This window comes from Fragaria vesca, linkage group LG6, assembly GCF_000184155.1.
Source record: "Fragaria vesca subsp. vesca linkage group LG6, FraVesHawaii_1.0, whole genome shotgun sequence".
NCBI classification, from domain to species: Eukaryota; Viridiplantae; Streptophyta; class Magnoliopsida; order Rosales; family Rosaceae; genus Fragaria; species Fragaria vesca.
This window is the reverse complement of record NC_020496.1, coordinates 30885839-30902799: the sequence shown is the minus strand read 5'-3', so window position 1 is coordinate 30902799 and position 16961 is coordinate 30885839. Positions and strand designations below refer to the sequence as shown.

Here is a 16961-nt window from a genome sequence, read left to right as displayed (position 1 = left end):
AGGGATGTGCTTTTCTGAATTGTGATGTGGTGTTAGTTTCACCATCTTGTATGGGGGAAAATGTTGAGTTGATGTCTCCACACAAATCCTGGAGTCATAGCTATTTGAGTGTTGCCCCAAATTGCCGCAGTCAAGGGTGATATCATCGGCCGGAGTATATATAGGCGGCGACTGACTGGCCACTAGGAGAGTGAGGATGTGGAGAAACAAGAGGAGGCAGAGAGAAAGGAGAATCGGTTCCATGGTAATTGGGACAATCAGCAACTGAAACATAAGATAGGTAAAGGTTCTCTGACTGAAATTTCTGGAGGAGAAATACCCTTAGATGCTATCTTATCGGAAAACTAATAATGCTGGAGGAGAAGCGGGGGCGGGGGACATGATCATTGAATCTAATGGCATGAGCTGTGGACTTCACGAATAAACTTCTTTTGCATTCACATTTGAAGACTGTCTGCAACGAGAAGCATTTCTATTTTTATGTATTTGTCTTATTAGTATAAAAACTCCCTCTAGCAAGTTATAAATTCATTCTGTGGGATAGGACAACTTTTCCTATTTGCCATAAGCTAGACAAATTGCATAAACCAAAACGAAGCAGATTGCACAATCAATCACATATAACAGTTTTTTTTTTCCATAAACTTTCTGATTTAAGCAAACATTGAATCCAAGCAGATAAGCTAAATTCGCAAATGATGTATATCCCCGTTCAAAATTACTTCATGACAGTACGCTTGGATTGATCAAAGCAAACTACATAATTACAAATTGAGTTGAGATTGTGTTCATCACAGAACACTTTAATTGATCAAAGCAAACTACATAATTACAAATTGAGTTTGAGATTATTGAACACCAGTACGCTACCCGCCTAAAACAGCCTCGCTAATCGATCAGTTATGATCGAATTCATCTTCCATTTGGATCATAGATCTCAGAAAAGACAGTCCCAGACAACCCTTTAATGGATTCACTGGTACTAGAATTCTGGTCACTGCTACTAGTTTTGGTCACCCTGCTGTTCTTAGAACTTGACGAGTCTGCCCAAATGCCACTAAACCTTTCATCACTATCATTCACCAATGGAGCCTCATCTTCATTCTTCTTTCCGGCATTGAAATCCAACTCCAAACCCTCTGCAGTCTGTTGAAGCTTCAATGCAAACTCAAGCGCCCATACAACATCATTCATCGACGGTCTTTCATTCCCATTATCATGCATACAACTAATTGCAACTTCAACAAACTTGTTCAAGCACACATTCACAATCTTACCCCTCAAATTTGGATCAATGATTTGGTCAAGCGTCCCATTTCCATAACACGTCTTAAACCATGCAGCTAGGTTCATTTGCTTCTTCTCCTTTGTACGTATCAAAGCCGGTCTAGCACACAACACTTCACACAATACTACACCAAATGAATAGACATCAGACTTCTCAGTTAGCTGCTGACGCCGGTAGTACTCCGGGTCGAGATATCCGAAACTTCCCTTAACCACGGTGCTAATGTGAGTCTTGGACATGGTCGTCGGTCCCATTTTCGACAACCCGAAATCGGATACCTTTGCCACCCATTTATCGTCCAACAAGATGTTTGTGCTCTTCACATCACGGTGGATGATCATGCACTTAGCACCGGTGTGAAGGTAGTGCAACCCACGCGCCGCGCCAATACAAGCTTGTAGCCTTTGTTCCCAAGAAAGAGGTGGAATACTTTTGGTGTTGTACAAATGATCACGTAACGTCCCATTTTCCATGTAGTCATACACCAATATCATCTCACCCTCGTCGTCACAATAACCGATTAAAGACACAAGATGGAGGTGACGGAGTTGGGAGAGCAAGTCGATCTCGGTCTTGAACTCTAGGGCCCCCTGAGACGACTCGGCTTTGAGCCGTTTGATCGCAACGGGGGTGGGAGCACCGTTGATGGTACCTTTGTACACGTTACCAAACCCGCCGAGGCCAATAATGTTGGAAGCATCAAAATTATTCGTGGCGGCTCTGATCTCCGCCAATGAGAAGTGGTGACACAACTCGGACGGCAGAGATGAACCGTAGGACTTAGTGGACTTGGTAGTCATTGAAAACGAAATGACACCCCACTTTGATTGGCTTCTGCTAGAGTCCTTGACCTTTCTGCCTCGCCGGAAAATAAAGAATCCGAGAACAGAGAGCACAACTAGCCCGGAAGCTACGCCTGCAATAATAGCTGCCATAGGAGTAGACTTTTTCTTACCAGGACTACTCTTTGGTGCGTCGACCTGAGTTATTGGATCAGGGTTAGGTCCAGCAAGGTTTCCAGTGGAGTCGTTGAGCTTGAAGATTTCTAGTCCGTTCAAGATGGCATCGTTGTATCTAGTATATGAATCTCTCTGTAGCGCTGCCAGTACTAGATAGAGATTAACTTTCTTCTCGCTTCCAACCGGAGGCATGAACATGCCGACAACGTAGTCTCTGTAAACTGGATTCCCATTAGCTCCACTCCATACAATAACATCTGCAAGTTGTTCTGCGGTTTGATTGGCCAAGAAGATTTGAAACGCTCGATCACTAGACTCGGTAATGTCAGATTCAAACTCACAGAAATGGAGTCTCACCAGGTAATAAAACTTGGGATCCAAGGGAAATATCCATGTGAGGTTATAGCTCTTGTTGATGGTTGTGTTCATCCCCATTGACCGACCTGTTGTGTAAACCCGTTTCGGAGCAGAGTACTCTGGAACTCTGACGAAGTTGAGCTCGATGGTATTGTTCTGTGGAAGCACGCTGAATTTTCCACTTAGATCATCCAAATACTTATCGTCGGCCGAGTCCCAATTCCGGTACATTCCGGTGTCTTCGTCCTGCGCGATGGGGCCTCCACCGACGTTGATTCGGTACACCATCTCCAGAGCTGTGTCGTTTCTGATTGGATATGAGCTTGCGCTGGTGTCAATGAAATTAGGTGAGGAAGTATAGTAAAAACTGGTAGGCATGGACACAACTTCGATTCCGTTGATGAAAGCGTAAGCATCTTTGCTTGGTGTGAAGGTGATGTTGAGTCTCTGTCCTGTCTCGATGTTTACACAGAACTCTTTGACCAGCGGGGAGCCACCGTTAGCGTCGGCAGTGACGGAGGCGTTGAAGTCTTTGAGGAGAGTGAAGCCGGCGGCGGTGACGGAGAAGAGGGAGTTGGAGCGTTGGAAGTTGTTGTTGTATGTGTCGGGGTTGAAATGTAAGCGGATGAACTTTTGGCCGGGAGAGAGGGGAATAGTGTAAGTGAATTCAGAGCGAGAGAGACGAGCGTTGGTGTAAGGGACTTGGCTGGCTGTGGAGGACCGAGGTGCAGTTATGGATTCGGATGCGTTACCTATTGGGGTGAACTTGGAGTTGACATCTCCTGTCCAAGTTCTGAGCAGATCATTGGAGGTCGGTTGGCCGGAATTGCCGCAGGCGAGGGTGATATTGTCGACCGGAGTGTATGGTTGGGACTGACCGGTGAGAAAGAGAGTGATGAAGAACAAGGAGAGGTAGAGAAGAGTGATGATTGGTTTCATGGTAGGTAGAGAAAGATGAAAGATGAGAGGATGAGGATGAAGTTGGAAACAGGGGAAGCTACTCCTGCTTGTGATATGGAATCATAAGCATAACAGTATAATACTAAACCGTGAGTTTAATTTTCTAATTCAAGATTAGGAGTTTGGAATGTTGAAGGTTGAAGGAGGACTATTAAACTTAATTGACTTTGCTGGCGCTATCAAACAAGTTATAAAATACAGATTTTGGAAATTTTAGATTGGGGGAGGCCACCCACCAATCCAGAATTATTACGAACAGACATTCGGGTTCAAGTATATTACCACTTGATCAGAGCAGTCAGACTCCACTAGCTTTAAAATCTCTGAAAAGCTGACAAGTTACCGTGTAGGCATCTTCAACTATTGGTATAGCCTTAAAACTTATAATATGTTTTTTTCAATTTTATATCTCCGATCTAAATATAACTTAAGTCGAGATAAGTTTATATTTAAAAGATGTCTTATTTTGACTCAACTATTTAAGAGAAATCTTAAATTTCACGCTCATCAATTGATTGGTCCTCATATGTTATAGGTTTAGGGTTTGACAATAAGAGTTGGAGATACAAAACTTATATGAAAAAATAGGTTTAGGTGAGTCAAATTTTAAATTTGGGTATAGGTTATAGGACAATAGTTGGAGATGCCCTAATCTAAACTTAAATTCAAATTTTAGGCCAACCAAACCTATAAATATTCATATGGGTTTTGCATCTCTAACTCATGGAGTCAAGACCCAAACCTATTTTGTGTTTTATATTATTATTTAATCTTAAATGGAGTAAAAACTCAAACATATTTTAATCATTAATTATTTTATATTAATATACTATGACACTAGCCCACACTCACTCACTCATTAATTATAGGTTTTAATCATATTTGGTTGAGTCAAAATATGACACATTTTAGGTTAATTATATTTTAGCTCAACTTGGATAGTGGGTTTCACAAAACCCAAACCTGTTATAGATTTTAGACCAAGGGTTAGAGATGGTAGGTATAGCTTCAGCCAAAGAAAAAACCCATGAAGCTTCAACGGCAGCGATTTTGGCCTTGAAAGGTTCAAAGCTTTGTTTTTTAAAGTCTTTTTATTAAGTTAGTGTTATTAACGCATAATTTTATGTTATTAACACATTATCTATAATGAGAACTAATTATGAAATAAATTAAGGTGACAAGTTTGTAAATAAAATTAAAATATATAAATAAAAAATAGATAAATATGTTAATAACATAAAATGATGTATTAATAACATTAACATTTATCTGTGGTAGTGTTTTTCTTCTTCTTGCTTTAGTTGTCTAGATCCATTGTGTTAGTGGAGGTTTCCTTTTTCTTTTCATGAATGAGACTCATGCTCTTGTTGGCCAATATAATATATGTGAAGAAGTCACTTGGAAATGCAACAAGTTTGTTGTTGTCTCTCTAAGTTGGAACTTTCTTGTTTAACAGTTTTCTAGCACTAGTATGATTCGTGCTTAAATTGACTTAAACTTCTGTTGTGTTGCACGCAGAGACCTGAATATACTAGTAACATGATATGATAGAAGACTTATACAAGTCTTGGGTCTACAGTCTACTATAAAATGAAAGATTCTCGATCAATCATGAAAGATATGAATATAGATTCAGCTAGCTACTTGTTTTTTGCTTGTGTAGTTGACTTCAAGAGTATTATTTGCAATCTTGGACCAAGTCTTCACAACAAGTCTATGAGAGAACAGATGCTGTTGTCTTCATTAGTAGAAAAGTTGCAGCAACGTTAACATGTCAATGTAACCCTGCACTCAAAAGCCATCGGATCGTTTCACAGATAATAAATACAATTGTATAAAAACTAGAACAAGAAGTAAACGATAAATGGGTCATGAACTGATGAACCTTTAGACTCGATGGCCACTTGATCCAAACCTACGTCTTCTACACTGCATCTCATTGTGGTATTCTTTGAATGGGGCAAGAACTTTATTACCGAGAAAATGAGAGAATGCATGGTCCTAAGTTTTTATAGAGAATTGAATATTTTGTAACCTCTCATAAAAGTAACATTTTAAGTCCAAATCTCTTATTGTAGTTGCATACCTTATTAGACAAACTTGACAAATCATGTCATATTAGATTTCTCCTTTATTTATTCTGATATACTGTAAATAAAGCTTTCCGGATTAAAGTCTCATAATTCTTCAATTACTTATTCAGCATATATTGGTAAGTTGTCGATACTAAATATAAATTAATGATAAAGTTCAATTTAGTCTTACGGATAAATGATCTCCGGCTATGAATTGCGTGTGGGTATTTGTAAAACATCATTTCAAACAAGCACAAAGCATATATAGCCAGTTTGCGCTAGGTGAAGAACTAAATATGTATTCAATGTTCTATGTACGTTAGTGTCGATCAAATACCCCCACTCTTGCATAGCATTAGCTTAAAAGCTTATTTCTCATGTGGGAAAATTATTGAATGATCTCAGAAAATAAGACACGTGGTGGTTAATAAGGTAAAATCAGAAATGAGGTAAAATCGGAGCATAAACACAAATAAGTGTTGTATACAGTATGATACCTAGCTAATGATTCGCACATACTTCTCTTAATTCAAAAATACGTACTGCATGAACATTATCATCGATCAATTAGGATCATCTCACAGTGGGATCCTTGATCTCAGAGAAGATCGTTCCAGACATTCCTCTAATGGATTCATTGGTGGTCGACATTTTCCCGCTACTAGTTTTAGTCGTTCTGCTGTTCTTCGAATCCGACGAGTATTCCCAGCTACAACTAGTCCCATCATCATTACCTTTAATGAACGCAACCTCATCTTCACCTTCCATATCCACGTCTAAAAATACTTCTGCACTCTGCTGAAGCTGCAATGCAAACTCAAGCCCCCAAACTACGTCATTCATCGATGGCCGCTCGTTTCCATTATCGTTCATACAACTCACGGCAAGCTCAACGAACTTGTTCAGACATGTAGCTGCAATCTTTCCCCTTAGATTTGGATCAATGATTTGATAGATCGAGCCGTTTCGATGACAACTCTTAGTCCATTCAGCTAGGCTCATTTGCTTCTTCTCCACCGTTCGTATCAGAGCTGGCCTTGCACACAGAACCTCACACAACACAACTCCAAAAGAGTAAACATCCGACTTCTCAGTCAACTGTTGACGTCTGTAGTACTCTGGGTCAAGATACCCGAAACTACCCTTCACCATTGTGCTGATGTGAGTTTTGGACATGGTGGTGGAGCCCATTTTGGACAATCCAAAGTCGGAAACCTTGGCCACCCATTTCTCATCCAACAAGATATTTGTGCTCTTCACGTCACGGTGGATGATCATGCACTTGGCCCCCGTGTGAAGGTAGTGCAGCCCACGCGCCGCGCCGATGCAAATTTGGAGGCGTTGCTCCCATGCAAGAGGTGGTTTATTTTCGGTGTTGTACAAATGATCACGTAGCGTCCCATTTTCCATGTAGTCATACACTAATATCATCTCACCGTTGTCCGTACAATATCCGACGAGGGGCACCAAATGAAGATGGCAAAGTTGGGACAGCATCTCGATCTCGGTCTTGAACTCGTGTGCACCTTGTGACGACTCTGGTTTGAGGCGTTTGATCGCCACCGGTATAGAGCCATCATCGATGTAGCCTTTGTAGACGTTACCAAACCCGCCGACGCCGATTATGAAATCATGGTTGAAGTTTTGTGTGGCGGCTTTGATCTCCGCCAGTGAAAAGTGGCGACACAAATCCGACGGTAGGGATGAGCCGCGAGACTTGGTGGACTTGGTCGTGGAAAAAGAAAACGGCCCCCATTTTGTTGCTTTGCTAGAGTTGGAGCCCTTAGGTTTTCTACTACGCCTGAAAAGTAAAAACCCTACGACGGAAAGAACAAGAAACACCGAAAGTACACCGGCAAGAATAGCTAGCATTGTCATCGACTTCTTCTTCGATTCTCTAGGGTTTACCGGGTTCACTTTTCGTTTGTCCTCCGGCCGTGGGTCGGGATTAGGTCCGGCGAGATTGCCGTCTGTGTCATTCAATTTGAAGATTTCGACCCCATTCAAGATAGCATCGTTGTATCCAGTTGTAGAATCTTCGCCTGCTTGGAGTGCAACAGAGAATTCAACTAAATCTGTCTTTGTGTTAGGAACTCTTGGCACGAACACAATGTAGTCTTTATATACCGGAACCCCATTTCCTCCACTCCACTGGATTATGTCCGCTCCCCGTTCTGCTGTTTCATTGGCTATAAAAATCTGAAACCTACGACCTCCCTCCATCGTAATATACGGTACAATCTCACAAAAATGAAGCCTCACTAGGTAAGAAAATTGTGGATGTACTCCAAATACCCATGTGAGATTGTAGCTTTTGTTGATTGTTTTGTTCAGCCCCATTGACCGGCCGGTTTTATAGACCTCTTCCGGCGCAGTGTAGTTAGAGATATTCCCAAATTTGAGATGAACATTATTGACATGTGGTACAATACTGAACTCTCTACTTGACTTATCTAAGTACATCTCGTCAGTTGCATCCCAGGTTCGATACATGCCGGTGTCTTCACTCGGTGAGAGCACGCCTCCACCGACGTTGATTCGGTACATCATCTCCAGAGCGGTGTTGTTTTCCACAGGGTACCGGTTTCCGGTGACGGCTTTCGGCCCATCGTCTTGGAGTGCAGTGTAGTAAAGAAAGGCAGGCATGGACATAATTTCAATCCCGTTGATAAAAGCGTATCCATCATTGCTAGGAGTGAATGTGATGTTCAAGATGTGTCTTTCCGGATCAATGTTAATACAGAATTCTCTGATCATCGTCTCGAAATAATCTGCATCTGCCTGGACAGAAGCGTTGAAGTCCTTGAGGAAGGTGTAGTTATAGCCACCGAGTTTGACAGAGAAGAGTGATTTCGAGCGGTCGAAGTTCGCGTTGACGGCTTTGTATGAAGCTGGGTAGAAATACAAGCGGATGAACTTCTGACCCGGACTGACGGGAATCCGGTAAGTGAATTCTGAGCGAGAAAGCCGTGCTGTTGTGTACGGTACTTGGCCGGCCGTTGAGGACGACCGTGGCGCATCCATAACCTTGGACGCGCTACCAACTTCTATAGGGGAAAGCTTGGAATTGATATCGCCGTTCCACGTTTGAGATTCATAGACCACGTCGTCGGATGAGCCACAGTTAAGGTTGATCTCATCGGTCGGAGTGTAGGGCTGTCCGGCCACCAGTAGGCTGACGAAAAGTAGAAACAAGCTGGAAGGGTAAAGAGGAGCGAGAATGAGTTTCATGTTGGGTATTAATACTTGTATAAGAATTAAGAGAAATGTATATAGAGTAGGGATGGTTGGGTCAGGTTTATATAGGCACGAGAATTATAAAGCGGAATATTATCATAGGAAAATTAAGAAGGAAGTTAGTCAATAGATATATATGTATGGTTGTGATTTCTCTTCTCTTCATCAATAGAAAAGCTATACAGATATTATTGTCAAGTTGCATGGATGAGTTTTGGTTCTTTGCATCTCCCGGAGAAATTTTCTATTTCTATTGACGTAGGAGAAATTTTTCAGTGTTCTGGGAGGACCACGTCAACATGCCTAGTGATCCTTCCTCACTAATAGAACGTTGTCACATGGTATTTTTTTAACAAGTCATATCAGGGAGAAAAATTACTGCATCAAAGTAAAATGAAACAACCACATTAAACAATAAAAAAAAAACAAAAAAAACACCCAGATCTGCATTTGCTACTGTAGAATCTTCGATCTCTTCTTGGTTCAATATTGTCATTATCCATCATGGATTCATGGCATGTAAGTTCTGGCATGACCCTCTATATACGTACATACTGTTTGTTTTGAACTTTGGATTCCTAAAGGATATCTCACATGCAAACTAGTGCAAGCTAGCTAGGGTTTTTGATGGATGCCTTGACCGGTTTCAAATGGAAAATTAAGAGCATACATGTCCAGATAATTAAATGGCTAATCCAAACTCAAAATCATCTGCAATTGAACGGGAATTTGCTCTGAAAGTAAGAACAAGACTCGCTCAAAATTAATCATCTATTATTGCTTCTATACTAGGGTAGTAGGAACAAAAATGATGATTTTACAATTTATATCGATAACAAAACAAACAGATGAAATCAAATACTCTCATAGATTATGCATAGCCAAAAGAGATGTGTACGTATTTGATGTTGTTTGGATTTACTTAAGTTGTTTTACCTTGTTATGAGCTTGTTAAAAAAATACTATACGTGGCGATGTTCTATCGGTGAGGGAGGACCACACTAGGCATGCATGCTGACGTGGTCCTCCCGGAGCACTGAAAAATTTCTCCCGTCAATTGTTTATTCATTATGTTTGGAATGATTTACACCTTAAGCGGAGGAAATTAAAGAATTGTTACCCTTAGTATTCTTGATCTAATCGATCATTTGTACTCGGACTCATCTGTGATGAACTTGAAGTTTCATTGGGGGAAAAGGATTCCAGCTTGTTTGTCGAAAGTTCAGAATTTGAATTAAGTTTAAAATAAAGTTCTCCAACATGCATGTTTGTTTGTTTTGTTAGGAGAAGTCTTGATGTTGAAAGATATTACAACTTATATTACATGTATACGTACCAAAGAATTTAATCTTTTGTAATTGTATATAAGTGCAACAAAAGATGTTGAAATTAATGATAGTTTCCGCCAATTTTTACCCTGTTTGAATAAAAATTTAATCTTGGTTATGGTTCTTGGTTCTCCTTCGTCAGCCACTTCTTTTTGACGGTATTGGTTTCAATGGTGGATTGTATGGTGTTGTTTCGAGGGAGTTTTTCCTCTGCGTTGTGGGCGTCCATATGATTTGTGCACTGGGATTTGATTGACATCTGTTACTCGGGCATCATTAATTGCTCCGGTTTAGTATTCCTCACTACCTTACAATTGCTAGCGGCGATGGTGACAACAATGTTAACAAGCATGAGTGGAAGGTGTGGTAGATTTGTTATTAGTGTTGCTTTATTGTATTCGGTTGTATAGTCTATGACCCATAGATTAGCGAGTTGTTTGTCCCCTCTCACTCTTTTGATTTTGATCGAGTTGAAGACTCATACTCTTTGTTGTTATTAGTTTTTCCACCTCGCGTAGTCGCGTTTGCAGACTATGTAATTAGGTTTGTCCATTGATTAATGAATTATTCATTTTTCTCACAAAAAAAAAAAAAAAAACTAATCTCGTATGTTCTATCCGGCGAGTAATTATTCTTTGTACCCGGAACACCACGTGGCACTGCCATGTGGTGTACTCGGCCAATCATATAACTCAGATTCATGTGGGGACCAACAAGGGATGAAAAAAAAAAGTAATTAAATACACTAATCAGAAATAAAGATAAAACATGTTGACCAATGAGATTAAATTGGGACATAAAACAGGTGGTGTTCCGAGTACAAATAATAATTTCCCTATTATGATTTGTTCACAAGCATATAGAGAGGAAAACTACTGAAGCTTTGCTTTTTGATTTTGTTTCTATTTCTTATATAATAGTCACAACTTCCAATTTTGATTTTTTTATTATTTGTTTGTACAAACTGAAATAATGAAACGATCAAAACAAGTAGTTATTTACTTTACCGTTTCAATTAGCTTCTTTCAATCTTCTCTGCACCAAATATAATGCAGAGAGCTAAAAAGCAGAAACTGAGTGGAAGCTATAGAGGCATTGTTTTGAAGAGGTGTTCGGTAGTTACAAGTATGGCCAAACAAAGGGCGAGTGATTTGTATACATAAAATAGGAGCTGTCGACTCGAATACGGCCTCGGTAAGTTACAGGCTTACAGCCAGTGTTCGAGGAGAAGGGGGTCCTGTAAAAAGATCTCTAAAGCACAAGTCGATACATTTTTAAGTTGAATGCAGTGGAATCAATCGAAATCAGATGTCTTACCTAGCCGTCCAGCTCTCTCTATTTATAGATGTGAGACGCCTGAGCAAAAACAAAAGGGAAAAGAAAAAAATGAAGAAAAAATCGGGCTCTTAATAGATTAATTAGCTGCTGTATATATGAGTTGTTTACTTCACCTACATATATACAAGTCTGATGACAAAGCATACAAGAACCAAAAAAGGACAGTTGTCTTCTCTGTTGGGATTTAAACTGATTCTTCACCCATATATATACAAGTTTGATGACAGAGCATAATCTCTTTGAACCCAATCAATATTTCAATCTTTGAACGCAATCAATATTTCACTACACATCGTTTTTGGATCCAAATCAATTTCTTTGTTTTCTGTCTTTTTCGTTCAATGTAGAGTGAAGAAGAAGACCTGCTGCATAATGCAGATTGACGAAGTTAGCAGGCTAAATCATCCACGTATCTCTTATTTAAATAATTTTACACGTGTCTTAGAACTATTGGATTGAGAACACCACTCAGCAATGTGCCGGAAACACGTAATAATTCCTCATCATAATATTTCTTGACGAGCTCATCAGCTCATCCTGGACATAATCATTCAGAGGATACAAAGTTTGAAGAACTTATTATCAATACATGCATGTCAGCTGCTCACATATTGTATTATTACATAAGAAATAGACGATAATCGATCAGTACGTACGTAGTAAGCACTAAGCAAATAATATCATCGATTAGCAACCTTTATTATACATCCCACAATGTCCGTTGTTATTCTGTGTAGGGGTATACCTTTTACCTCCTGGTCCAAAACCTTGGTTCTTCTTCAACGAATCGAACGTTATAGGCCCTTTATGTCCACGTGCCAGGCCCCTTCTGATACTTTCAGCTTCCACCATCATGTCCATTCCATCCATTTCCAAGTACTCAAAATGCTCTCCGGCACCGTAGGCGTGTGCGATAAGCATGCACCGGCCGTCGATCATGTGCCCGTCACACCAGGCCGAAGAGGCGGCGGTACTACTGTTACCGGCACTACTGCTGCTCATCAAGCAATGGCTAGTCCCGACCATCATCATCACCACTGCTACAGCTACCGAAAGACCAGCACCACCACCCATCTTCATACACACCATAATCTTCTCCCAGCGGTTTCTGTTTTCTTGTTTTGGGCTCGACCTGCTCAATTATATAGATCGAGTGGTGCTGTTTGCAACTTGGAGCTAGCACGCCAAGTTAAAAGAAGCACTTGTCGACGAGAACTTGCCAGTCTGTGGAGCACTGACATGAACAGTGAGAGATGCCCTACAATGTGGCTAGCATAAAGTGACGACCTCCACTTGTTTGTCGGTTGGTCCGACGTCTCTTCCCTAGGTTCGGCTTGGCATCATGCCCTAATGTGCAGGTAACTACGAGCTACGAGCAACTTTTCATTTCTAGAATTAGTCCAGTTACACCGGTCCTTTAGCGCTTTAATCTAAATTTTTCACGATTTAGGTCATTTCTCAAAGTTGTAAATAGAGATGGAGTTGATTAGTCGGCTCTTTAATCTCTTTCACTTCTCTAAATCTCTGATATTACATGTGTTATCATGGTAATTCGAAGTTGAGGACGTAAATGTTCGAATGTGCATGACTCCAAGGATATACAAACCATATGCCATGTGGAACTGTGGAAGTAGAGAGATTATTCGATCCCTTTTCATGTACATATATTTTACCAATTCTTGTTGGCCTCTCCTATTTGGATAAGATAACTAGCAAAATGCCAAAATCACATCGTCTAATATGTTCACCTTCATCAGTTCATTGGTCTGCTTGATTTCCACTGTACATGGTCCTCGCTCACGGACCACTTGACATGATTCAAAAGCTAATTTTAGAGGGGGTTTCTGTTTGGGAAAATTATGCTATATACACATGTATAGCAAACATAGTACTGCATGTATTTTATGAAGAATTTCTGGATGTTTTAGTTACTTTTGAATAGCAACCAGGATATAATGACAAAAGAAATTTGGATCTAGCTTCTTTACTTAGATTCTTGTTAGTTGAAAATGTTTGGATAACGATTTAAAGTTGACACGTCATCCTTACTCAATCCAATGACTATAAAAATTACAAAAAAAAATCATCAACTGGTAGATATGCTAACAACTTAATTAAGTGGCGTAGTCATCAAGTATCCATCTTTAACATAGATAGATCAACATGAAAATGATTATACTCTATCCTTGTAGATTAATATGGACAAATAGCTACACTAAAAAGGCACTATATCTATAATAATATACAAAAATTGAACACAAAAACTTGTCATATATTTGATTTTGAGTTATATAAATATCAGCATTGGGAGAGAGAGACATCATATGCATGTGTTGTAAAATAAAGAAAAGAAGAAGAGAATACACAGAGAGAATAGTTGGGAGGAGAAATAAGTCTACTCATTCATTCTCATTAGCCTCTTTATATAGAGGTAGAGTTTACATCAAAGTACATAACTAATGAGTAATTACGTGGACAATCACACAGATTATAATATTTATAACAATATGCATGATATTAATTTGTAGCGCCATGGCCAAAAATATTATTTCCCATTCTTTTTCTTGGGGTGGCTTTACTTATTCCCTTTCTAGCAATTGACATGCAAGCTTAGAGCAAATGCACTCATGTGTTGAGGGTAATTATTGATTTGCAAATTAAATTGGTACTTGCCAATCCATTATTCATCAAATATTAACCATTGTCTTCACTTTTGTAATGCACCCATGCACCAATAAAACGCTATTCCATTGGCAGTATAATATTTTGACATTAAAATTACAATTTCAATTGAATAGGGTCCATTGGATTAATATCAATGAATCTTGGCCTTCGATAGAAACTCATGTGGGAGCGACAAATTGGTCAGCAATTGAGTTACTGATTTTTTCAAGATTAACATCAGCAACAGTTGTAAAGCCCCTTATGCAACTTTGTAGAGATGATAGATTATCATCTTCGTTGCACACAGTTGTAAAGCCCCTTATGCAATGATGGAGTTGAAAGTAGATCGTTTTTCATTTCCGTTAATAAAAGAACAAGATTCATATGTTGTGGCTGGTATAGATTTTCCATATTAACTAGATCTTTTTCTTCGAAAGTAAGGTTGAATCCACTTTTAGATCCACCACCAAAATTAGATTAAAAAAAAAAAAAATTATTAACACTATGAATTAGTGTATTTGTGGGTGAACAGGCATCTTAGTCCATTACAATCAATCAGTTAGCATATAAAAATCTTTATACAGACGAAAATAACCTTGCATTTTTAGGCGCGTTACATCTATACTCTCCCTTGTCGAAAACACGCAATTGTGACCAGGGGCAGAGCTACCTTCAGGCTTGAAGGGGTCCGGACCCCTGCCAACATTTTTCAAACTTCCCATAAACACTAAATAATCTCATCCAAATGAAAAAGTTTAGTGTTAATTATATCAATCAACCCCCCTTAATCAACGACCAAAACAAGTAAGAGCAATTAAAGAGGAAAAATTTAGAACTAATAATACTCAATATGTACTAATTACACCTAATTTATAGAAAGAATTATGTAATGTTGCTTAGAATTAGGATCTTTTGCAATTAATTATCATTACTGTCTAATTTATTCAATCACTTTATTTTAGGGACAATGCCCACTAGCCCTAATTTTAAGAATTTTATTCCCACTAACAAAATCAGATTTTAAAATTTCCAAGAGCCAACTTAAATATACTCTTAATGAATTAAATAAACTACAATAGACCATTATAAAATAAAGTTTTTATTACTGGATTCCCACAACCAATGACGTTGATCGGGCTCCGGCAACCTTTGACCTGGCTCTGGGGACCGTTAACGGGACTCCGGTGACCGTTGACTAGGCTCCGGTGACCGTTGACCGGACTCCGGGGGCCGTTGTACTTTAGTCACTTATAACAGGTCCCTATTGGGGGCAGTAGGACCTGCTACTAGGGGCAGTATGATTCTTAAAATTAACTGTATAGGCCCCTATTGAGGGCAATATGACCACTTATTCAGGTCAGTAGGACCTCATACTAGGGTCAGTAGGACCTCATACTAAGGTAAATAGGACATTCTACTGGGGGCAGTATGACCCCTAAACTTAACTATATGCTTCAGTCACTTATAACAAGTCCCTATTAGATGTAGTATGACCACTTATTGGGGTTAGTAGGATCTCCTACTGGGGGCAGTATGACCCTGAATTAAACATCTATTACCCTCGATAGATGTCATTATAACCTCCTTTTATCTAGAAAAAAAAAAGAAAAAGGAATTACATTACAATAGATGGAGAGCAAGGCATACATGAATAGAATTATAGAAAAGACCGGCCAATTTTGTCACATCCCGACCCTTATATTTTTACCTTATTTACTAGCGTGATTATAATAAGAATTTTTACCGTTCCGATCATTGAGTAAATAGTTTAATTGGTCCCTAGAGGGGTTTCGGGGACGATTATGTGCGGAGGATAATTCGTATGAGGAAAATACGACGACGGTAAAAATGGTAAATTTTAGCTAGTAAAAGGTAATTTTTATTCGGGTATTATTTTTCGGGGTGTTTTTATTTTTGGAATTTGGGTTGATATAGGTTGGACCGGTGGAGGCCCAACCCATTTCTTTTTCCTTCCTTTCTCTTCTTCCCTCTTTTCTCTTCCTCTCCCCGAGCTCTCTCTTCCCGCTGCCCGGTTTTCCGGCCGCCCTCCCGCCGCCGTCCGGCCTCCGTTCGCCGCCGGACCGGTTCCGTTCGGTCGGTCTCCCTCCCAGCAACATTTCTAAACCGGTGACAGCCTCCCTAGCGCCGCCGTGAGTGAGCGGTGCCGCCCGAAAGCTTCGACTGCCGAATCGGTTTTTTCGCCGGAACTTCCTCCTCCGGCCACTAATCCGGGCAAGCTTGGTATGGTTTTGTAGCCCTCCAACCCAGCAACCTTGCCCTAAAAGGACTCACTCCCTCTTGAGCTAGGTAAGGAGAAATTTGAGGTGGAAGTTTTATGGTGTTTTTGATGTTTTTAGTCGATTGCCCTAGTTAGGCTTGGAATTGGTGTTTGTGCTAGTTATGAAAGTTGTAGGGCTTGATGAGAGAAAGATGCTGTTAAAATTTCATAGGTTTTGGAGGTCGCCGGAATTGACCTCCGGCCGCCGCTGCCGGCGGAGCAGCCGGCGGCGCCGCCGCCGGTTAGGAGAATTTTATGGTTTTTGATGTAGAATATTAAGGGGATATTATTGAAGTGAATTTTGGAATTTTTGGATGAGATTTGGATAGGTTTGTGAATTTCCGAAGTGTGGTATTTTTGGCGGGTAATTAATGTAGAATCCGGCCGTTGGATTTAAGTCGTATTTTGGAGAGGTTGTATTTACGACTATTGAGTATGATATTTAAGTTCGGATCGTTCCGATGTAAGAATATCGAA

General features: G+C 39.9%; 2 protein-coding genes across 2 annotated transcripts; both read right to left on the bottom strand.

The window, feature by feature from the left end:
* Positions 1–615: 615 nt before the first annotated feature.
* On the bottom strand, positions 616–3612 carry LOC101290787 (receptor-like protein kinase FERONIA-like). The gene has a single exon (XM_004304169.1). It carries the CDS (start codon positions 3541–3543, stop codon positions 913–915), a length of 2631 nt encoding a protein of 876 aa, XP_004304217.1. The 5' UTR covers positions 3544–3612; the 3' UTR covers positions 616–912.
* Positions 3613–6212: 2600 nt separating this feature from the next.
* LOC101293335 (receptor-like protein kinase FERONIA-like) lies at positions 6213–8870 on the bottom strand. The gene has a single exon (XM_004306009.1). It carries the CDS (start codon positions 8868–8870, stop codon positions 6213–6215), a length of 2658 nt encoding a protein of 885 aa, XP_004306057.1.
* Between the last annotated feature and the right edge of the window lie 8091 nt (positions 8871–16961).

What these genes read in the sequence shown, in the direction of transcription:
- LOC101290787 (XM_004304169.1), bottom strand. Translation starts at nt 3,543, where the DNA reads ATGAAACCAATCATCACTCTTCTCTACCTCTCCTTGTTCTTCATCACT.
- LOC101293335 (XM_004306009.1), bottom strand. Translation starts at nt 8,870, where the DNA reads ATGAAACTCATTCTCGCTCCTCTTTACCCTTCCAGCTTGTTTCTACTT.